Source organism: Camelus ferus, chromosome 16 (assembly GCF_009834535.1).
Source record: "Camelus ferus isolate YT-003-E chromosome 16, BCGSAC_Cfer_1.0, whole genome shotgun sequence".
Taxonomy (NCBI): Eukaryota; Metazoa; Chordata; class Mammalia; order Artiodactyla; family Camelidae; genus Camelus; species Camelus ferus.
The window spans coordinates 1,083,332-1,102,852 of NC_045711.1; the positions used below are offsets into that span (position 1 = coordinate 1,083,332).

Genomic DNA, 19,521 nt, shown 5'->3' on the forward strand with positions numbered 1-19,521 from the left:
ATTCGGGGAGTGAGGCAACATACCCAGGCCCCCATAGGCAGCAAGAGGCATTCACCCAGGCAGCATGATGCCAGGCTCTCCCTGCTGGTCTCTGGGAGCCCAGAGCTGATGTGTAACAGATGTGGCCCTTGTCTTGTTGGGGTACCTGCCCCCCGTGCTGGTTTCAGGGAAGGTAGAGGTGGAGTTAGGATCAGAGAGGTGGGAGAATGGAGATGCAAGCCCAACACTGAGGTTGACTGGGGACAGACCAGGCTGGGACCCAGAGGGACAGGTGGATGGAAGATGGCCTATAAGGTCAGGGTGGGTGTCCTGCCACAGGTTCAGGAAGTGTCAGGCAGCTGGACCGGGAGCAGCCCTCCTGCCTCTCTGCCCTCCTGGCTGCAGACCCCCGGGGCCTGAGCTTTCCACCTGTGGGCCAAGGTAGGGTGGGGAGGATGTTTGGATATGGGATGGGTCCCTGTTTTGGGGAAGGCTCCAGCCTGTGGCCACTCCACCCACGCCCTGGCCTGAGCCCCCAGCTCTGTTCTACCAGGTTTGTGGGGGACTGACAGCTTTATCTTTGGCTTGTGTTGGGTGGCCCATGGTTTCCTGCCAACAGCTCCCGTTTCCGGAGGCCCAGCAGGGCCTGGGCGGATCCAGGAGGGGCAGTGGGGCCTGGGCCTGGGTGGCCCCCCTGGCCCCGCCCCCATCCATCTTGGGGAATTTATTTGTCCACAGGCGCAGCTGGCCCACGGTCCATTGCCTGACAGGAGCCTAGAGCTGCTCTGACCGCCCGAGGACTCTTCCTCTCAACCCAAGTGCTGCCAGCTGACCTCTGACTCCTGACCTCTGGCCCCACCTGCCCTGCCCTGCTCTTCTGAAGGCGCTAGGAAACCCCTAGAAGCTTTGCCATAGACGTGGGTGTAGACGCCGGGCTCACCCCGGAGCGGAGGCTGAGCAGGGGGCTGGGTTCTCAGCCCCCAGCCCGGCCACCATGGCGCGGCGGCTTCAGGACGAGCTGGCCGCCTTCTTCTTTGAGTACGACACCCCCCGAGTGGTGCTGGTGCGCAACAAGAAGGTGGGGGTCATCTTCCGCCTGATCCAGCTCGTGGTTCTGGTCTACTGTCGTCGGGTGAGTCCGGACCCCCTCCCTGCCGCCCGCCTGCCCCGGCCCCCAGCCCGGGCCTGTCCTCCAGGCTCTGGGATGCTTCCCATGACCCCAAGGAGCCCCTCTTTCTCTCCCTCGGCTGTCATCCCTCCTGACAGCCATTCTGGTGCTATTCAGAACGAATGGAAGCCTGAGAGTTACCATAGCCGAGATGGGGGCACAGAGACCAGGGTTGGCCCTGCCCCGGATCATCCAGTGAACAGGAGGCGAAGCCGCTGGGCTCTGAGGAACTGACTCACTGCTAACGGTCCCCTCAAGTGTCAGGAGGCATCGGAGTCCAGGGCCCCAGTGAGCGCCAGCCAGAGCCCGCCTACCTCTGGCCTCCCAGCCAAGCCACGCCGCTGCTAAGAGACGGAGGCCGCACCCCACTTCACAGGCCAGAGCGAGGCAGGACTGCTCCCACCGGCCCCACCTAAATTAGAGGCCTCCTGGGCCATTCAAGACCCTGAGCAGAGGAACCTTCAAATTCAGAACAGCTGGTGACTTAATGGTGGCAGTTCACAGAGGTTGGAGGTCGGTTCTGGTCCCAGGGATGACAGCTCCTGTCTGGGACCTCTTCCAGTGGCTGAGGTGGCTGGGTGCCCTGTATGGGGGGCATGGTGTCCACCCACAGTGACTCCACAGAGAGGTCCTGGGGGCCCCAGGGCCACTGCGGGGGTTCAGTCCCGGCCCCTCTAGTCTCCACGTCGCCATTTTTGCGATGAGACCAAACCAGGGTAGGCTGACCAGGAGGCCAAACAGTGACCACCTAGTCCTGGTTCCCCCAGGGCCTCTGGCAAACAAAGCAGCCTTCCCACTGCCCCGTTGGCCCCCGAGGCCTCAGAGCTGTCAGGGGGACCCAGGGCCGGGACCCAGCCCTCAGACACATTTTGGCCTCTGCTCCCTCCTGTTCACAAACAAATTAGCTGCAATGTCATGTGAGCTTGTGAGGGAAACTGAGACCCAGAGGGGAACAGTGGGGTTTCCAGGTCACATAGCAAGTCAGCAGCAAGTCCCAGTTAGAGCTGGGGCCTCCTGACCCCCGGCCTCAGCCCTGCCTTCTCCTTTCCCACCTCACAAGGGCTCCAGGAACCTTTCCAATGGGGCACTGAGGTGAGGCCACCATTTGCTGCACTCCTGATCCCCCCAGGGAAGAGAGAGGTTGCCCGCCCACCCCAGCCCGTCCCTCACCCCAAGAGGCTGTCCTCACTGCAGCCCCTGCAGTTCCCTGTTTCTGCTTTGGGGTCAGCACTGGGAGCAGTGCCAGGGCCCTCTTGCGTGCTGGTCACAGACTATCAGAGGGAAAGGGTCAGTCCTCACACCCCACCCCAAGCTGCAGCGTATGCCGCAAGCCGCCATCCAGTCCTGAACACGCACTCCAGTGACCCGGACCTCACTGCCTCCCTCTTTCCCTTCCTCCCTCCCGAGATAGTGCGTTCAGTTTCCAGGTGGATGGCTTCCTCAGCATCAGCAAGACTCAGAGACACTGAGGGACTTAACCTGGGTCTCACAGCTAGAGAGAGGCTGAACCAGGATTTGAATCCAGGTATGGGCTCCAAAGTCGGCTTTGATGTCCTGGAAAGGGAACATCCTCAGCCTGACCTGCCCAAGTCACAGAACAGAGGGAGGAAGGCAGGGTCCTTGGCAGCATCCTGCTAACTGGGTCCTCAAGCCCAGGCTCCAGCTGGGTCTGCGACTCCTACTGTCTCTGGCGCCCTCGTCTGGCCACTGCCCACTGCTGCACTGACCGCTCAGCGAGGCGCCCACAGCTGCAGACCAAACCCAGCCTGGCCTTGGTCTTAACAATCTGAGGCTTCAGTTTCCCAACTGTTCCACGGTGGGGGGACTGCCCTCTAAAGATATTGCCCTCAGGCTCAACAATTTGCTCTTTCCTGAGGAGAGATGGCCTTTCTCTAATTATGCTCCCTTCCTAAGTCTGACCCTCTGGTCCTGTGGGCATTTCAGGGGGACAGAGTGGAGCACAGAAGAGCCAGACACCCCAACCCTAGAGACAGGGGGGCGGTCCAGACTGGGGAAGGGCAGATGCAGAGACAGAACTGGACAGAGGGACAGACATTGGAGCACAACACTCAGATGAATAGAGAGGCTCTGAGATTTAGAGATGGAGAGTTACTGAGACAGCCAGAGAGGCTGAGATGCTGAGAACCCAAACTCCAAGGAGGGAAATTGAGGCTGTGTTCTCTATTGGTCAAACTTCTGAGAAGTTGAGGGCCAGTGGAGGGAGCGAGTGGGCCTGAGGCCCTGGTGGGCTGAGCTAAGATGTCACTATTTTTGGCTCAAATTAAGATGGTTAGTTTGCAGTTAGAGCTGTCTCATGGGAGGTAATGAGCTCTCCGTAACGAGGTGTGCAAGCAGTGGGCTGTCATCCATGACCTAGCAGCCTATACAAGGGGTGTGCTGGGACATGTCCCTGCCCAGGGGAGCTCTGGTCAGGGGAGGAGAGAGGTCTGGCTGTGCACACAGGAGGGTTCTAAGGGGATTTGTGAATGCTGCTTGGGGAGTGGAGCCTGAGAAGGCTTCCTGGAGGAGGTGACACAATGGAGGAACCAGGTTTGAGCAAAGGCATGGAGGGTATAGTCCAGGTAGGCCTGCTCTTAGCTTTCCCTCAGGCCTCCTGTGTGCCCCTACACAGAACACTTGAAATCACATGCCTCTGATCCTGGAGCACACCAGTCTGCACTAAGGAGAGATACAAATTACTGCTGGGAGAAACGCATCGGGGACATTTCCACAGCATCTTCTCTGTGCCTAGTGCTGTGTTGGGTTCCATGGGACAGAAGTCAGGTGCAGGGTGGGTGGTGGGAGAGGGAGATGCTGAGGATGAATTAGCTGGAACTTCTTGATTCCTAGTGACAGAAACCCAATCAAAATGGATTTAAAAGGAAGAGCGGGGGTATTGATAGGTTTGTGTAACTGAAAAATCAGTGCGGGCTCCAAGCCTGGCTGGATCCTCTGTGACGAGGGCGCAGGAGGAGCGAGTTCTATGGACAGATGGGGAATTCAGGTTGGTCCCACTGGGTTCTCCCAGGAAGCTAGCCACCGTCTTCTCCTCTTCTTGGCTCTGCTTTCCTCTGTGGAGGCCTCATTCTGATGCAGGCCCTCTGTTCCCAGAGTGGCAGAACCAGCAGCAGACATCCCACCGGCTTAGCCACCTCTGGGGCATGAGTGTCTCTTTCAGAGCTAAAAGACCCAGGTCCACCTCTTATTGGGTGGGATTGGGTCATGTGCCCATCCCAGAACCAACGGTTGTGGCCAAGGAAAGGGAATGCCCTGATTGGTGGAGCTTGGTTGGATGCCCACCTCGGTCCAGGCGCTCCTGCTGGAAAGCAGAATATGATCCAAGGTCCTGGGGCAGGGAAGGAACAGCAAAAGACTGTCACTAGGACTAGGTGGGGGAGCACGAAAGGAACCAAGGGAGAGGAGATGGAAGAGTGAGCAGGGCCACCAGTTCAAGCCTCTCAGTGCTTGGCTGAGGAACACAGGCTTTCTCCTGCAGGTGGTGGGGAGCCACGGAAGGGTGTCTAACAGAGGAAGGCTCGGGGCAGGCAGATGCTGGGGTGGGAGTGGAGGCCAGAGGCAGGACAGCTGTGAAGAGGCAGCAGTGATGAGAGGAGGGGGTGAGGCCAAGGCAGAAGGAGTGAGCTTGGAAGACAGGTCATCATCCTGGCGGGCCCCGCACTGGGGTGGCCACTGCTCGGCTTCTGCCCACCATCACTGCAGGGACATGTGCCCAGCATGGCCCGAGTTCCTGATTTCTCAAGAGCAGTGGGAAATTGGAATTTATGGGTGAAAGGACCATCTCTTGGTTTTTAGAGGTTAGCATTCAAAACACTTAAAGACGTAAATCATCAACCTGACTTGTCTGCAGATTGCCTGTTGATTAACCCCTGAGCCTCCAGAGTAGGGGGACCCAGGTCTGAACTCAGGCCCTCCAGGGACTGGAGTCTGGTCTTGCCCCTCCCAAAGGATCCTCTATCCGATAGCATGTGCTCGTCAACTCCTGCCTGTGGCCCAAGTCTGCACCCTGTGTCACCAGCCACACGACCTGTCCTCCCAGCCCCACGCCAGAGCTGCCCTGGCATCTGCCCCAGCTTGTCTTGCATCTCAGCCTCCCAACAAGAAGCCTTCTGGATCCTTTGATAAAAGCCACGTGGGGACTGGAAGGATGGGTGTGATGGAGAGGGAGGGTGTAGGGTTCGAGCCCAGGCCGTGTGCCTGCCGGATGGGGTAGCTATGGCGCCACAAGCAAGTTCTGTGGGGAGATGAGGTATTCACTTTAGTCTTGTTGAATTTCTGTTTTGAGATGGAATTCAGTTGTCAAAACATTCATCTTTTAAAAATATACAAGTTGGTGGTTTTCAGTATAATCACAAAGGTTGTGCAACCCTCACCGTTATCTAATCCCAGAGCATTTGCTCTGCTCCGAAAAGAACTTCATGCCCCTTAGCAGTCACACCCCACTCCACCTCCTGACACCCTGCTTGGCCTTTTCTGGATATTTCATGCAGACAAAGTCACACAAGATGTGGGCTTTGTGTCTGGCTTCTTTCACTTAGTATCACGTTTGCAAGGTTCACCTGCGTTGGTTGTAACATGTATCAGTACTTCAGTCCTTTTTGTGGCTGAGTAATATTCCATTGTATGGAATTTCCACATTTATCTGGACATTTGGGTTGTTCCCACTTGTTACTTGTGAATAACGTTGTTGCGAACATTTGTGTGTAAGTTTCTGGGTGGGCAGGTTTTCAGTTCTCCTGGGTGTTCAGTTCCTAGGAGTGGAATAGCTGGGTCAAATGGTTATTCCATGTTTGCCTTTTTGAGGAACTTCCAGACTGTTTTCCAAAGGGTCAAGTGAGGTTAAAGGTACCTGTGAGATGTCTGGGCAGGGATGCAGGGCAAGGGGTATGAGAGTGTGTCATCAAACAGTTGGAAGTGTCAACATTTATGTAAGTTCTTTGAGTGCAGTTTGGATTGTTTTGTTCTTTTCTGTATTTTTCATGCCTAGAACAGTCCTTGGCACATAATAGGGGCCTGAAAAGGAAATATTTGTTGAGTGACTGAATGTGTGGAACTGAATCTGAGAGGAGAGTACAGATGTGGAGATAGAAATCCGGGGACACGATGTGTCTGTGCCAGCTCACGTGGTTCCGGTGTTCTGCTTGGGCTGAGAGTGGAAGCTGGGAGGATGGGGACAGACCGACATTTAAGGGGGAATTAGTGAAGGAAGACTAGAGACTGTAAATAAATAGGATTATTTATTACGGCCTGCCGCCTGCCAAGCATGGTGCTAATTTCCTTAACAAGAACTCACGGGAACCTCCCCCAGACAATCACCTAGGCTCTTTTTCTTCCTGGGGCCCGGCGCAAGGCTCAGTGAATGGTAGGGCCTTGTTTGTACTTGTTAAATGAGCAGCTTCTTTGAGGTAGTTGCCTTCACCTCCATTTTGCTGAGACATCCAGGGCTCAGAGAGGTTTAGTCTTCAGCCTGAAGCCACACAGCTGGTGAGTGGTGGTGCTGCTACGTGAACCTCGGCCTCTGATTTCAGAGGCCACATTCTGAGCCACTCCACCACGTGGCCTCTTCTCCAAGGGGCCACTGAAGAAGAGAGACCAGGATAGTTTGTTGCTGAAAATGAGGAGGAAAAAAATGGGATAGAGAATTTCTGGAAGGCAGAGGGCTTCTGGAGATGCCAGTGTCTTTGGCATCAGTCCCCCTTGGTGGCCTTCCCAGGTGGTGACCACAAGACCAGGTCAGGATGAGCAAGGCTTTGGAGGAGCAGGCCTGGAGCCATGGTCATTCTGTTATTGTCAGAACTGGGGTCACTGATGTCAGATTTGGCCCCCAGGACTGACGGCTCCTGGGCACAGACACAGCCCAGAATGGCTGCATCTGCCCCAGCACGCAGTCTTAGTGTGGCTCCTGGCAGACACGCTGATGCCAGGTTGCTCTGTGGAGGAGGCCAGAGTCCTGCGCTGGGAGCCTCCAGCCTGGGGTCTGCCTCTGACTTGGGAAGAACTCTCCCAGTCCTCAGTTCTCCATCTATACTGTGAGGAGTTGGTTTTGGGCAGAGAAATGCCACTGGGAGGTCAGGGATGAGGGCTGCCAAGAGGGTGGCTGATAACCTCTCCTGCAAGGGGTTCAGAGCAGGGACCAGGTCCCTGTGATCCTCCTCCCCACAACAGCAACTTCAAACCTGGGCACGGAGCCAGAGGCCTTCCTGGAGTGGAGGAAGGAACCTAAGGAGAGTAGGGGGATGGGCGATGACCCTTCCCCCTGATGGCGCTGGAGTCAAGGAGGCTGGCTCAGCACACGGAGGACAGGGAGCCTTTGTTGTGCCCCACCGGTTGCCATTTGAGACCTGCAGAGGGCAGCAGTGACCATCCTTAGGCTGGGAGAAGTTGTCTGGGCTCCAGCACCAGGTTTGGGGGTGGTGGTGGCAGAGGGGCTTGGAGAAGGAGAGGAGTGAACTACAGGAGGGGACAGGAGGACACTGGTGGGCTGCCTTCCTGGGGCCTGGAGCAGCGAGACAGCCCCCAGAGAGCTAGTATTGACTCTGACTAAGAGGCCTGGAGAATTCTGTTACTGGGCCTGAGCTCTGGGGAACAGAAGAGAAGCCCTGCTTTGGACAGGTGGGCTAAAGGTAGGGTGAGGGTGATGGGGACATAAATACACCTCCTCACAGTCAGACACAGCCACAGGTGTGCTCAGATGTGCCCTGAAGATACACAGCTACACAATCTGATGGGGACCATAGACAGACAGGTAGACACACACACGCACTCATGCACACATGCACACAGTTACAATGAATTGCCATGGAGATTCTTTCCTGAAGGAAGGGGACCACACCCTGGAGAGAAGTGTTATTCAGGACTCTCAGTTGTAAGCAACAGAAACCAAGCTCAAACTGGTTTAAATAAAGGAAAAAAATTTATTCACTCATGTAACTAAAAAGTCCAGAAGCAGATTTTCCAACATGCTTCAGGTATGGCTGGATCCAGGTGCTCAAACAACATTGTCAGGTGTCTGTCCCTCTCCTTCTCCTGGCCTGGCTTTTCTCTAAGTTGGCTTAATTCTCAGGCTTGCTCTCTCCATGAGGGAACACAGATGACTAGCCATAGTTTTGGTCCTGTAGCCACCCTGCTTAGCCACCTAGCAGAGAGGATGTTTCCTTCCCAGTAATTCCCAGAAAAATCCTGGCCTCATTGCTGAGGGGACTCCCCAGGGTTGTGTGCTTATCCTTAGACCCATCACTGTTGCTAGAGTGATGGAACGTTGATTGGCAAGCCTTGGTCCTGTGCCCCCACTTTGGGGCTGGGAAGGAAGTTGCCCCACTGAATCTCCCAGACTGAAAGTGAGAACCCAGGAGGACACGGGTTCTTGATGCTGGGAGGGGAAGGCCTGAATTTCCCAAGGAAGCTGGGAGGCCTCCAGCCTGAGCCACTCCCATAAGGGCCTCAACTGGGGCCAGAAGCTCTGAGCCCTTCAAAGGACCACCTGCCTCTCTAGTTTCCCTTCCAGTCAGTCCCCCTCCTCAGGAGCTCCCAGCATGGCTGTAATGATAATAGCTAATGTCTGCTCAGTGCTTACCCCATGCCAGCTTCCATTCTAAGTGCTTTTGTAGATGTTAACTCAACACAAGTATGATTACTGTTTGTGGTTTACAAGGGAACTGAAACAGAGAGGGATTGAGTAGCTTACTCCAAATCACACAGCCTGTGAGATTCAAACCCAGGCTTTTGGACCCCAAAGGCCAGGCTCTCAGCCATCACGTTCTGCTGTTTCTCAGTGGGTGGAACTCAGAGAGGGAAAGAGAGAGGAATGAAGGTTGGGGTCCAAGAAGCTTGGCCTCCAACAAATCCTGCTCTTTGAAAAGTCTCTGAAAGAGTACTTCATTGACTCTGCTCCCTGGGAATAAGTGTTTTCATAGTGAATGAATGGTGGAACTTCAGGCCCAGGCCCGCAGCGGGAGGCAGGTAAGGATCTCCTCCTCCAGGCCAAGATGTAGCTGTAGGAGCAGAGAGTGGTTCCGAGGTGCATCTGGGGGGAAAGGACTTGATATGTCCAGCTGGTGCCAGAAAGGGCAGTGGCCACATAGCCACGTGCTGTCCTTGAATGTCCCCACCCAGCTCTGGCCCCTCTGCACCCCCCAATCCCCCTGCAGGTGGGTCTTTGTCTACGAGAAGGGCTACCAGACCTCGAGCGGCCTCATCAGCAGCGTGTCTGTGAAACTCAAGGGCCTGGCTGTGACAAGGCTCCCAAGCCTGGGCCCGCAGGTGTGGGATGTGGCCGACTACGTCTTCCCAGCCCAGGTGAGCTGCTGTGGGCGTGCACCTTCCACCCACAGGGCCTGCTGTCTCTGAGCTGGGTTAGGCTCTATCCCACCTCCCTGTGGGACCAGTCTAGCTCTTCTCTCTCTCTCTGGGCCTCAGTTTCCCTAACTGTGAATGAGGGGCAGAAGCAGCTTCATAATATCACCACACTCTGACGTCAGAGGGTGTAGAGGCTGCTGGGTGTCCTGGGGGTTCTGAGAGCTTGCTGGGGCTGTGCTTGGGTTCTCGGGCCCCTTCTGCCAGCTCAGAGCCCTGCCCTCGCCTCTCCTGCTTCTCACTTCCAGGGGGACAGCTCCTTCGTGGTCATGACCAATTTTGTCGCGACCCCCCACCAGGTTCAAGGTCACTGTGCAGAGGTGAGAACTGTTGCCCATCCTCCCTTCTTGGACCCACGGGGAAAAATAACATGGAAGAGGAGGTCCCTTTGGGTGGGAGGGGAAGTTGGATAGGCTTCCTGCGGGGCTGCCATGGTGGAATTTCAGGCATGGATTCACACAGTAACAGCCCACTGTCATCGACAGTGCTGAGGCTTCCCTCGCAGCTGTGTGCCGAACAGGGGAAGGAGGCTGTGAGCAAAGGTCACCCCAAAGGGGTCCGAGACTCTGCCGCACACCCTCCTTAGGGCCCTGGGGGTGGGAGGGGAATCTTCTCAGGACCCTACCCAAGGGGCCTGGGGCCAGTAGCTCTCCCCTCCTCCAGCACCCGGAAGGGGGTATATGCACGGATAATAGCAGCTGCCCCCCGGGAAAGGCAGAAAGGAAGGCCCAAGGTAAGGTTGGCCTCCTCCTGTCGCCCTCCACAGCCCCTGCTCTTGAAAAAGTCTCTGAAAGAGTCCTTCACTGACTCTGCTCCCTGGGAATAAGTGTTTTCATAGTGAATGAATGGTGGAGTCCTGTGAGCTCCAGGCTTCCTCCACCAGGAAGTCCTTCCTGCTCTCTCCCCGGCTGCCCTGACTTTGGCCTCCCCTGTCCCAGACCCAGCCTCATTTCTGTCCTCAGGCTTCTGCTCTTGGGTGCCCCATCACTGGGAGCTCCTAGGAGTGGGGTCCGGGGGGGCCTCCTCTGCACCTCCAGCTTGTGTGGGCACCCAGGGGTTCCACCCTCGCTCCAGGCATCCGCACAGGCAAATGTGTAGCCTTCAATGATACTGTGAAGACGTGTGAGATCTTTGGCTGGTGCCCAGTGGAGGTAGACGACGACATCCCACGGTAATGCCCTGTCCTTCCAGGGAGCTGGGGGCAGGGTCCTCAGCCCAGATAGAGAAGCATCTGACCTGGGCTCTGGAAAGGATCTGTCCCCACTTCTTCCAACCCCACCCTCACCCAATCTGTGCGGCCCAGGCCGAAGATCCCCCGGCCCATGGTCAAGGGGCCTGAGAGTCCACCATCACAGCACACCCACCCCTCCAACCACCTAGGGCCACAGGAGGATCCCATAGGCCCTCACACCCCTTGCACACCAAGCCAAGCTCCGGTGGGCACACAAGGGACTCCTGGGGAGGGGGTGGTGAATGAGTGCGGTCTCCTCCAGCCCTGCCCTTCTCCGAGAGGCCGAGAACTTCACTCTCTTCATCAAGAACAGCATCAGCTTTCCACGCTTCAAGGTCACCAGGTTCGTGGGAAAAGCAGGTAGACATTTAGGCGGCTCCCGGAGGCTGCTCCAGCTGGTCTCCACGTCACCTGTCACCCCGCACTCAGGCTGATTTCATTCTGGAGGCAGAAGCTCGGGCTGGATCCCTGGGGTGGGCTGCCTTCAGTCTCCAAGGGCTGTGGAAGGGGCATTTCTGGGGCCTGGGAGGGGTCCCCAGAGTTTCAGGGCGTGGTGGATTGCCCTCCCGGCTGGCAGATGGTCGCCACCAAGGCCCTCGGTCCCCACAGGCGCAACCTGGTGGAGGAGGTGAATAACACCTACATGAAGAACTGCCTCTATCACAAGACCTTGCACCCGCTGTGCCCTGTCTTCAAGCTCGGCTACGTGGTGCAAGAATCGGGCCAGAATTTTAGCACCTTGGCTGAGACGGTATGGTACCAGGTGGGCAGGGAGGGCTGCGCCCCCAGATCATCAGGCCATAAAAGGCTTTTCAGGCCCAGTTAACCACCACTCCCTCAACATGTCCCTAGTGTGGGCCGAGCATATACACAGATCCATCCCCTTATACTGAGGGCCCCTGAGGTTCAGGCCCGTGTCCTCAGCTGGGCCTCGCATGGGCCTAGCACAGAGGAGGTGCCCAGAATGAATGGCCATGAGCAGATGTCATCACATAGATGTCTTCTGAGGTCCCAATGGGTTTTAAATATTAGATAAAAGCAGCTTAAATCCCATAGACTATGGCCCTGAGAACTTCTGTGCCCTGCCCAGGGTTCCCGGGAATTCTAGAGTCACATGGGGTTCGAGGAGAAGCAGTACCTTCTAAGGAGCACAAGACTGTGTGACTGGGTTCAGATCCTGGCTCTCCCTGTAATGAGCCATGCGACCTCAGACAATTCTCTTACCTCCAGTGTGTCTGAGTGTTTGCACCTGTAAAGTGGGGGCAATAATAGTACAAGTCTATCGAGGTTGTCCTGAGGATCGAGTGACTTCATGGATGGCACAGCACTTCAGTGTGGCCTGGCCCCAGGCACCCTCAGTCCATATCCCCGAGTGGTCCTTATTGTCCAGCTCTTGAGACACTCAGGAATGGAAATCAGCCCCTTTCTGTGACATCACACACTGAAACAGTTCACTCACCATGACTTTATCTAGAGTTTGTTGCCGGGGTCAGCAAACTTTTTCTTTAAATGGCCATAGAATAAGTATGGACCACGGGCCACATGGTCTCTGGTCCAGCTACTCAGGTCAGCAGCTATAGAGCAAAAGCAGCCACAGACAATAGGTAAGCACATTCAGCCCTCCAGCCTCGGTTTGCTGATCCCCGGAAGGGGTTTACACTGTAGCAACACACAGGACCAGAAAGCTGAATGTTAGTTTTCCCCTCTCCTAAATATCCCCCTGCCACCCCAGCTAGGAACTTCTCACCCACCACCATCATCTACAGGCATCTAGCCCCGCCCCTGCCCCCCCCACCTAGCTGCCCAGCTCCACGGCTACTTTGACTGCCACCCAATTCTCCTCTTGCTCACCCCGCTACCTGTCCCTGATCCTTGCCTCGCCCAGAGGAGCTTCACTTTCTCAAGTTCTCTCTGCCCAGCTCATGTCAATACAGGCTTACTCTTTAATTCAACAGCTATTTACTTGGCCTCCCATGCTGTGACTCAGTGACAAACAAGACAGACAGCCATACCCTCTGGAGTTTACAGTCTTAAAGAGTTTACAGATTTACAGATGGGTTAATAATCACACAAAATAAATATATGATTATAAAGTGACACTTGCTCTAGAAGTAAACACAGAGGGAATCACAGGGACATATTTTAGACCAGGGGTGGTGGTCAGGGAAGGCCTCTCCGGGTAAGTGATCAAAGCACAAGAAAGAGCCAGCCTGTGGGGAACTGGGGGGACTTGGCATGTGCAAAGGCCCTGAGGTAGGAAGAATCTGGTGTATTCTAGAAACCAGCAGAAAGCTGGAGTATGACGGGTGGGAGGTGGGACCAGAGTGACTGGACTGCAACCCTGAGGCAGCTTCTCAGTGTCTCTTCTCAAACAAACAAAAATGTTTCCTCTTTAAGAGACTGCTAGCACCAGCCGTAAGTCAGGAGTTCTTGATCCTACACCCTGGATCTTAACCACCTGTGTCCCTGGCAGGGCGGGGTGGTGGGCATCACCATCGACTGGAACTGTGACCTGGACTGGCACGTACGACACTGCAAACCCATCTACGAGTTCCATGGGCTGTATGAGGAAAAAAACCTGTCTCGAGGCTTCAACTTCAGGTGCCTGCCAGGCCCTCACCAGTGCACCCTTCCTGGGATCCCATAGGCTTTTCTACTCCCAGGACCCCCAGAGGCCAAGCAAGTGGCCCAGGGAGGGGAACAGAGGAGCCTGGGAAACTCTCATCCTTCTGCAACTGGCCAAGCAGGGAGCCAGCAGGGAAGAGGGGCTTAGAGGCCTGAGCCCCGCCTCTGGCTCTCGGTCCCTTTGAGGCCCAACTGGCCAGGATCAGCTGGAGAAATCGCCAACATCAGGGGTTCGGAATGAGGCCTGGGATCCTGCCTGCGAGCCCCCTTCTATATAATGTTGCGGGGCAAGGGCTGTCCTCGTGGACCTCTAAGGGCTCCTGCATCCCAGATTCTCTGGGGACTCTGAACCCAAGACAGTTCTCCATCACCCTCTCCTGAAAACTTCCCCCTTCCCCAAGGTTTGCTAGGCACTTCGCAGAGAATGGGACCAACCACCGGCACCTCTTCAAGGTGTTTGGGATTCGCTTTGACATCCTTGTGGATGGCAAGGTGAGTGTCGGGTGTGAGGGGCAGCCAGAGACATGGTCAGTCCCTGCGGGTGCCTGTTGGGTGTCTATGGTTGTTGGTGACGTGAAGTTGGATGTGCCTTATTCAGCACCTCTCTACCTGATAATCGAGGGACCCGGGTGCTGCTGATGGCACAGTTTTCCTGAAGCCTACTACCACAGCTCCTCTGCTACCTCCCTGTGTCCAGGGAGTCAGGGCCAAGGTCAAGCCCCAGGGGTCCTGACCAGACACTGGGTTTTTGTGCAGAGCCAGGGCTTGGGAAGTGGGCCGTGGGGCCAGCTAACAGTGCAGGGTGGGGAAGTCCCTTGCCCAGGCCTGGCCTTAGGGCTCCTAAGGAAGGCCTTTCCCACCCGACCTTTGTGGCTGTTAACCCTTCTTTCCCCCGGGCCTTGCCAATAGGCTGGGAAGTTTGACATCATCCCCACAATGACCACCATCGGCTCCGGGATTGGCATCTTCGGAGTGGTAAGTGCCAAGGTCCGGGGGTCACTGTGCTGGGGTCAGTGCCTCCCCTTCCACGCCTCGGCGACAGGTCTTCCGCCCCCAAAGCTGGTCCACTACTACTGAGCCCACCCCACCTCCCTAGACCCGCAGTCAGGGCCTGAGGAAACCAGAGTGGGGCGGGATTGAGTGGGATGGGTCCAGGCCCTGAAAGGGGGACAGGACCCCACCGGGCCCCCGCCGTCAGCAGGGACCGAGGAGGGAGGTGGAAGGTCCTGTCCTCCCTTTCCTGTGCTCTGTCCACCACCTGCCTCCCCTCAGGCCACGGTTCTCTGTGACCTGCTGCTGCTCCACATCCTGCCCAAGAGGCACTACTACAAGCAGAAGAAGTTCAAGTACGCAGAGGACGGGGGGCCAGGCGTGGTAAGAGAACTACCCCCAGCCCGAGTCCGCCCTTCAGAGGCGCAAGGCCCGCGAGCCTGCGCTGGGGAGCCCACTGCTTCCCGGGGCTGACTTTCACCCACCCAACTCATACACAGGGTGCGCGTGACCCCGCGGCCACCAGCTCCACCCTCGTCCTGCAGGAGAACATGAAAACGTCCTGACCTCCGCCCCCGACTCCTGACTGACCGCGGCCCGTGGTGTCAGGCAGGGGCCCTGGTGGGGTCCCAGCCAGGGCAGCAAGCTCTCCCCAGGAGCTCACCCACCCTCACCGCCAGGTAGACACCAGGTTGCCGGAAGCCCAGGGTGGACACTGGGAGAGACCTGCACAATTCTGGGCTCTGGTTCCAACTCTGCACCCACCCAAGGGGGCCTCACCCTGGCCTCAGCCTCTCCACTGCCTCATGTCTCCATATCTGTGCTCTCCCGAACGGCAGCCACTAGCCATGGGTGATGATTTAAGTTCAAATTAATTAAGACTGAATAAAATAAACACTTTCGTTCCTCACACTAGCCACATTACAACTGCTAAATACACACATGTGGCTAGTGGTTGCCCTACTGAACCACACAGAACATTCCCAGCATTGCAGAAAGTTCTTTTGGACAGCTCTGCTTGAAACCTGTTTCTTATTGGCCCCAGAGTGCCCTGGGGAGCTTATCAACAGTGGGTCCACCCCAGACCTCCCGAACCAGAATCTCCAGGGCTGGTCACATGGTCGGCAAGGATAGCAAATCTTTCAGGTCATTTTCAGGACTTAAATTTGAGAACTGCTCCAGATCAGATATCAGACTTAGCTGGGGCCTGCGTCACCTGTGTGCTCACAAGCCACACGGTGTCTCACCCATGCCCCTCATGTGCACAGGCACCTGCATACACATATCCCCTCCCATCCACACTGTGTGTTTGAACAGCTTGGGTCCTGCAAACACAACCATCTGAACACACCTATACCCCCAGGCACAGACTCAAGGTCCATGCCACATCACCCCCATGGGGATGTGCTTCTCCCCGAGTGTGTCAGGCCAGGACAGCCCCTTCTAGTGATGAGTTCTGACTCAGCTACCTCCCGTCAGGGTGGGAGCCTTAGCTGAATCTGGGGCTCCCTGCCTGTGACCCAGCGCCAGTTCCCAATGCCTGCCCGGCTCTGTCTGAACACAAGGTCTGGGAAATCAAGGGGTGGCGTATAATAAAAAGATGAATAAGTTCAAATCTCTGCCTTCTGCCCTTTCTTCCCAGCCCTCTCTGAAACTCAGCGTTCCCATCTGTGAAATGCGGGGCCAAACTGAGCCATCTTCCAGGCCCTTCTGGATTTCTCCATGGGATGTTGTTAGCCTACACTTATGCCCTGAGCCCAGCAAAGGGATTGTGGCAGGGGGTCAGCTCATCTCTAGCCATGGGCCGCTGTCCTGGCACAGCCCGAACGTTGGAGCTCTTCCCAATCCTCCACACACCGCTCCTATGGCTTTGAAAAGCCAGGCACTGGGACAAGCAGAGATCCCAGGACCGGCCTCATGAGAGCAGGGATAAGGAAGGGGCTGCCTGTCCCAGGAGAGTGATCTGACGGAATCCCAAAGAGGGGAGGGTCTTGAATGGAGACAGTGTGGAACGATTCTCCAGGCACCCTGTTGTGGGCATGACCTGCAGTCTGGACTTACAGCCTGGAAGGGGCTTTGGGCAGCCCCATCACCAGGCTCCATCTAGACCAGTGTTGTCCAACAGCAATGACGGAACGTTCTCTATGTGTGCTGCTCAATGTAGTATTCACATGGGTCCATTAGGTATTTAGAATGTGGCTCAGACAACTGAGGAACTGAATTCTTAATTTTATTCACTTCTAATTAATTTCAATTGCCATGTGTGGCTAGTGGCTATCATACTGGACAGCACAAGCCAGCCCTTCCCCTCTACCTCAGGCCCTGTCCTTCTCGCCTCTTCCCCAGCCAAGAACCATCCTGCAGATTTTACAAGATAAGAACTGCCTCTTCTTCCCTCCCTTTCTTCTCCACACCTACCTGCTTTTGCACCTCCTGTCCCCTTCCTTCCAGAAGGAGCAGAGGATTCCTCCTTGGCATCCAACTCTTACCCGGCCCAGAGACCTCCCAGCAGAGGCCGCCTCTCCTCTCTCCCATTCTGGCATCTGCTCCCTTCTTCTGCCTCCTCCTAGCCCACGTTCCCCTGCAGCTCTGCCCACTCTCCCTTCACTGCCACCATTACAGAAAGACCAGTCTTCCCGCTGCAACCCACCCTCTACAGTTGGCCTCCAGCCCCTAACCATACTTCCAGATGCCCTTGCCAAGGTTACCAGCAGCGCCTGGTTGCCAAATTCAAGCAGACACTTTAGCCCATATCCTGCTTGGCCTGTCAGCCTCTGACAGTGTTGACCGAACCCTCCTTTGTTGAAAGATTTCCTTACAGCAGCTCCTAGACCCACCCTCTCCTGATTTCCCAGCCAGGCTGGTGTGTAGGGAAAAGAATTTTCGATTGCAGCTCTGCCATGAGTCACTATGTGTCCTTGGGCAAGTTGCTTAACTCTCTAAGCCTCCTCTGAGAGTCAGGGATAATAATAGCCTCTACTCAGGTTGGGGTAAGATAAGATATGTAAAGTGCCTACCTTGGAGCCTGGCACAGAGTAGTGCTCTGCCCCGCCATCTATCCTCTCTTTTAATGGTGGAGTCAGCTAGCTATCCCTGGATAGCTATTCTCTCTAGAGTGATACAATCTTTGGTTCTTGGCTGGGTATGTGGCTGCCTAGAATGGAAGCTGCATTTCCCAGCCTCCTCTTATAGCTGGTCATGTGACTAAGTTATGGCTAATAAGATGTACGTGGAAGTATCATGTGACACCTTCTGGGAACTTTCCTTAAAAGACAGCTGGTGCAGATCCTTTGCCCTCTTCAGCTTTGTCTCCATCCCACTGCCTGGAATGCATATGTGATGGCTGGAGCTCTAGCCACTATCCTGAGCCCTGAGGACAAGAGTCAAATCCAGAGGTTACTGCAGCAGTGAGTGGAAAGAGCCACCTGGGAGGTCTTTGTGGAACAAAGCTGATGTACTGTTACCCAAAAACTGGGTTCACGTCTTCTTCTTCTTCTTTTTTTTTTTTTTTTGGAGGGGGAGGTTATTATGTTTATTTATTCTTAGAGGAGGTACTGGAGATTGAACCCAGGGCCTTGTACATGCTAAGTCTTGAGATATACCCTCTCCCTGGATTCACTTCTTGGTGGGTGTCGAGCCAAAAGACCCAACCAAGTCAAAGAGTAGGAGAAGGAGGGACTTATTACTTGCAGTATATAAGGAGAATACTGAGGATCTTTCCTAAAGCAGTATCTCCCTGAACAGCAAAATTGGAGAGGTTTTAAGGTAAGGGTACACGCATATTCATGAGGCGGCTTGGGCAATGTACACATCATAGAATTGTGGCAAAGGCTGACAGAGTACAAGATTTAGTTGATTGACGTCACGAGGGTCATGTGTTGCTAACCCACACTAGGCAGTGAGATGATCATACAGAAAGGTTTCTGGCAGAAGGGGCACTGAACCAAGCCCTGAAAGGAGTCAGGCAAGTAGTAAGGACTCAGGTCATGGAGGGTCTGATTAGATCTATTCTCAGGATACTGGTGAGTCATGGAAGATTCCTAAGCAGGAGCTGACTAGCTGGAATTTTGTTTCTGAAATATTCCTCTGGCTGTCAGGTGAGGAAAAGCAAGTGAGTAAGGGTGGGAGGCGGTGAGGCTGGATTGAGGTGGGAGGTTAATGAAGAGGCTGCTGTAGCAATTCAGGTGAAGAAGATAGTAACTGAACTAAGGGGAGGAGCAGATAAGTGGAAACAGGTGGATGGATTCCAGGGCTATTTAAGAAGCAGCAGGGGCACGGCATGGTGATTGACTGTTTGAACAGGAAAGGGGTAGGCTGTGAAGACTCCCAGGTTTCTGGCTCCAGATTGGGGCAGGGAGACAAGAGGCGAGGTTTGGGGGAATGATATGAAGCTATGTCTTGTGCAAGTGGTGGGGTGAGGTGCAAGAGGTGGGGTGAGGTGCCAGATGACACGCAGTGGAGAATGTAACTGAACAAAGAGTTGATGAGCTCTCCAGCGAAGAGGTGGGGGACAGAGTCCCCAGAAACAGCTATCGTGAAGGTCAGGATGTCCTCTTGTCCCCCCCATTCTCCCTGCTCCAGCTAGGCCATTCCTGTCGCCTGCTCACAGAGTCCTTCCCCAAACAAGAACCTAACTATGACCCCAGCACTCTGTTAAAACCGCTTCCTGTCTCCCCTACCCTCACCCCCACCCCCCTCAGCGGAAGGCTAAACTCCTCAGTTTACCATTCAAGGTCTTTCTCACTGGCCGTCGGCCTGGGCCCCATCCCCTGTTGACCATCTCGCTTTGACCCTCTCCTAATACACACTGAGCCTCATTCCCCCCAACCCAGGGGGGGGGGGTTCGTGCGCCTTTGCCCCTGCCAGGCCGAGATGGTTGGGGCACAATGGGTTTTTCAGGGGAAGCGCCCGTATCCTCTAAGCCTCGCTAAGGGGCCCATGCCACGGCTTGGAGGGAATTCGGGAACCCCAGGCGCCTGCAGCAGGGTGACGGGGGCGTGACCAGCCCAATCCCGCCGCAGGAGGAGGTGCCCCTCCCGAGCCACCGCCCGCGGCCCCTCCCCTCCAGGAGCAGGCGGGAGTCCTGGGCTCTGATTGGGTGGTGCCGGAGGGGGCCGCGCGGCCCGACCAATGAGCACGGGCCGGGCGCGGTAGCGGG

The 19,521-nt window shown here is 55.6% G+C and overlaps 1 protein-coding gene across 1 annotated transcript; it reads left to right on the top strand.

Moving 5' to 3' along the window:
* The first annotated feature begins 717 nt into the window (after positions 1–717).
* P2RX1 (purinergic receptor P2X 1) lies at positions 718–15,978 on the top strand. The gene is made up of 13 exons (XM_032498041.1): positions 718–1,106; positions 2,104–2,107; positions 9,313–9,460; positions 9,766–9,837; positions 10,181–10,250; positions 10,592–10,688; positions 11,011–11,091; positions 11,358–11,499; positions 13,222–13,349; positions 13,775–13,865; positions 14,283–14,348; positions 14,646–14,747; positions 14,864–15,978. The coding sequence occupies exons 1-13, from the start codon at positions 974–976 to the stop codon at positions 14,927–14,929; spliced, it is 1,200 nt and encodes a 399-aa protein (XP_032353932.1). The 5' UTR covers positions 718–973; the 3' UTR covers positions 14,930–15,978.
* Positions 15,979–19,521: the final 3,543 nt, after the last annotated feature.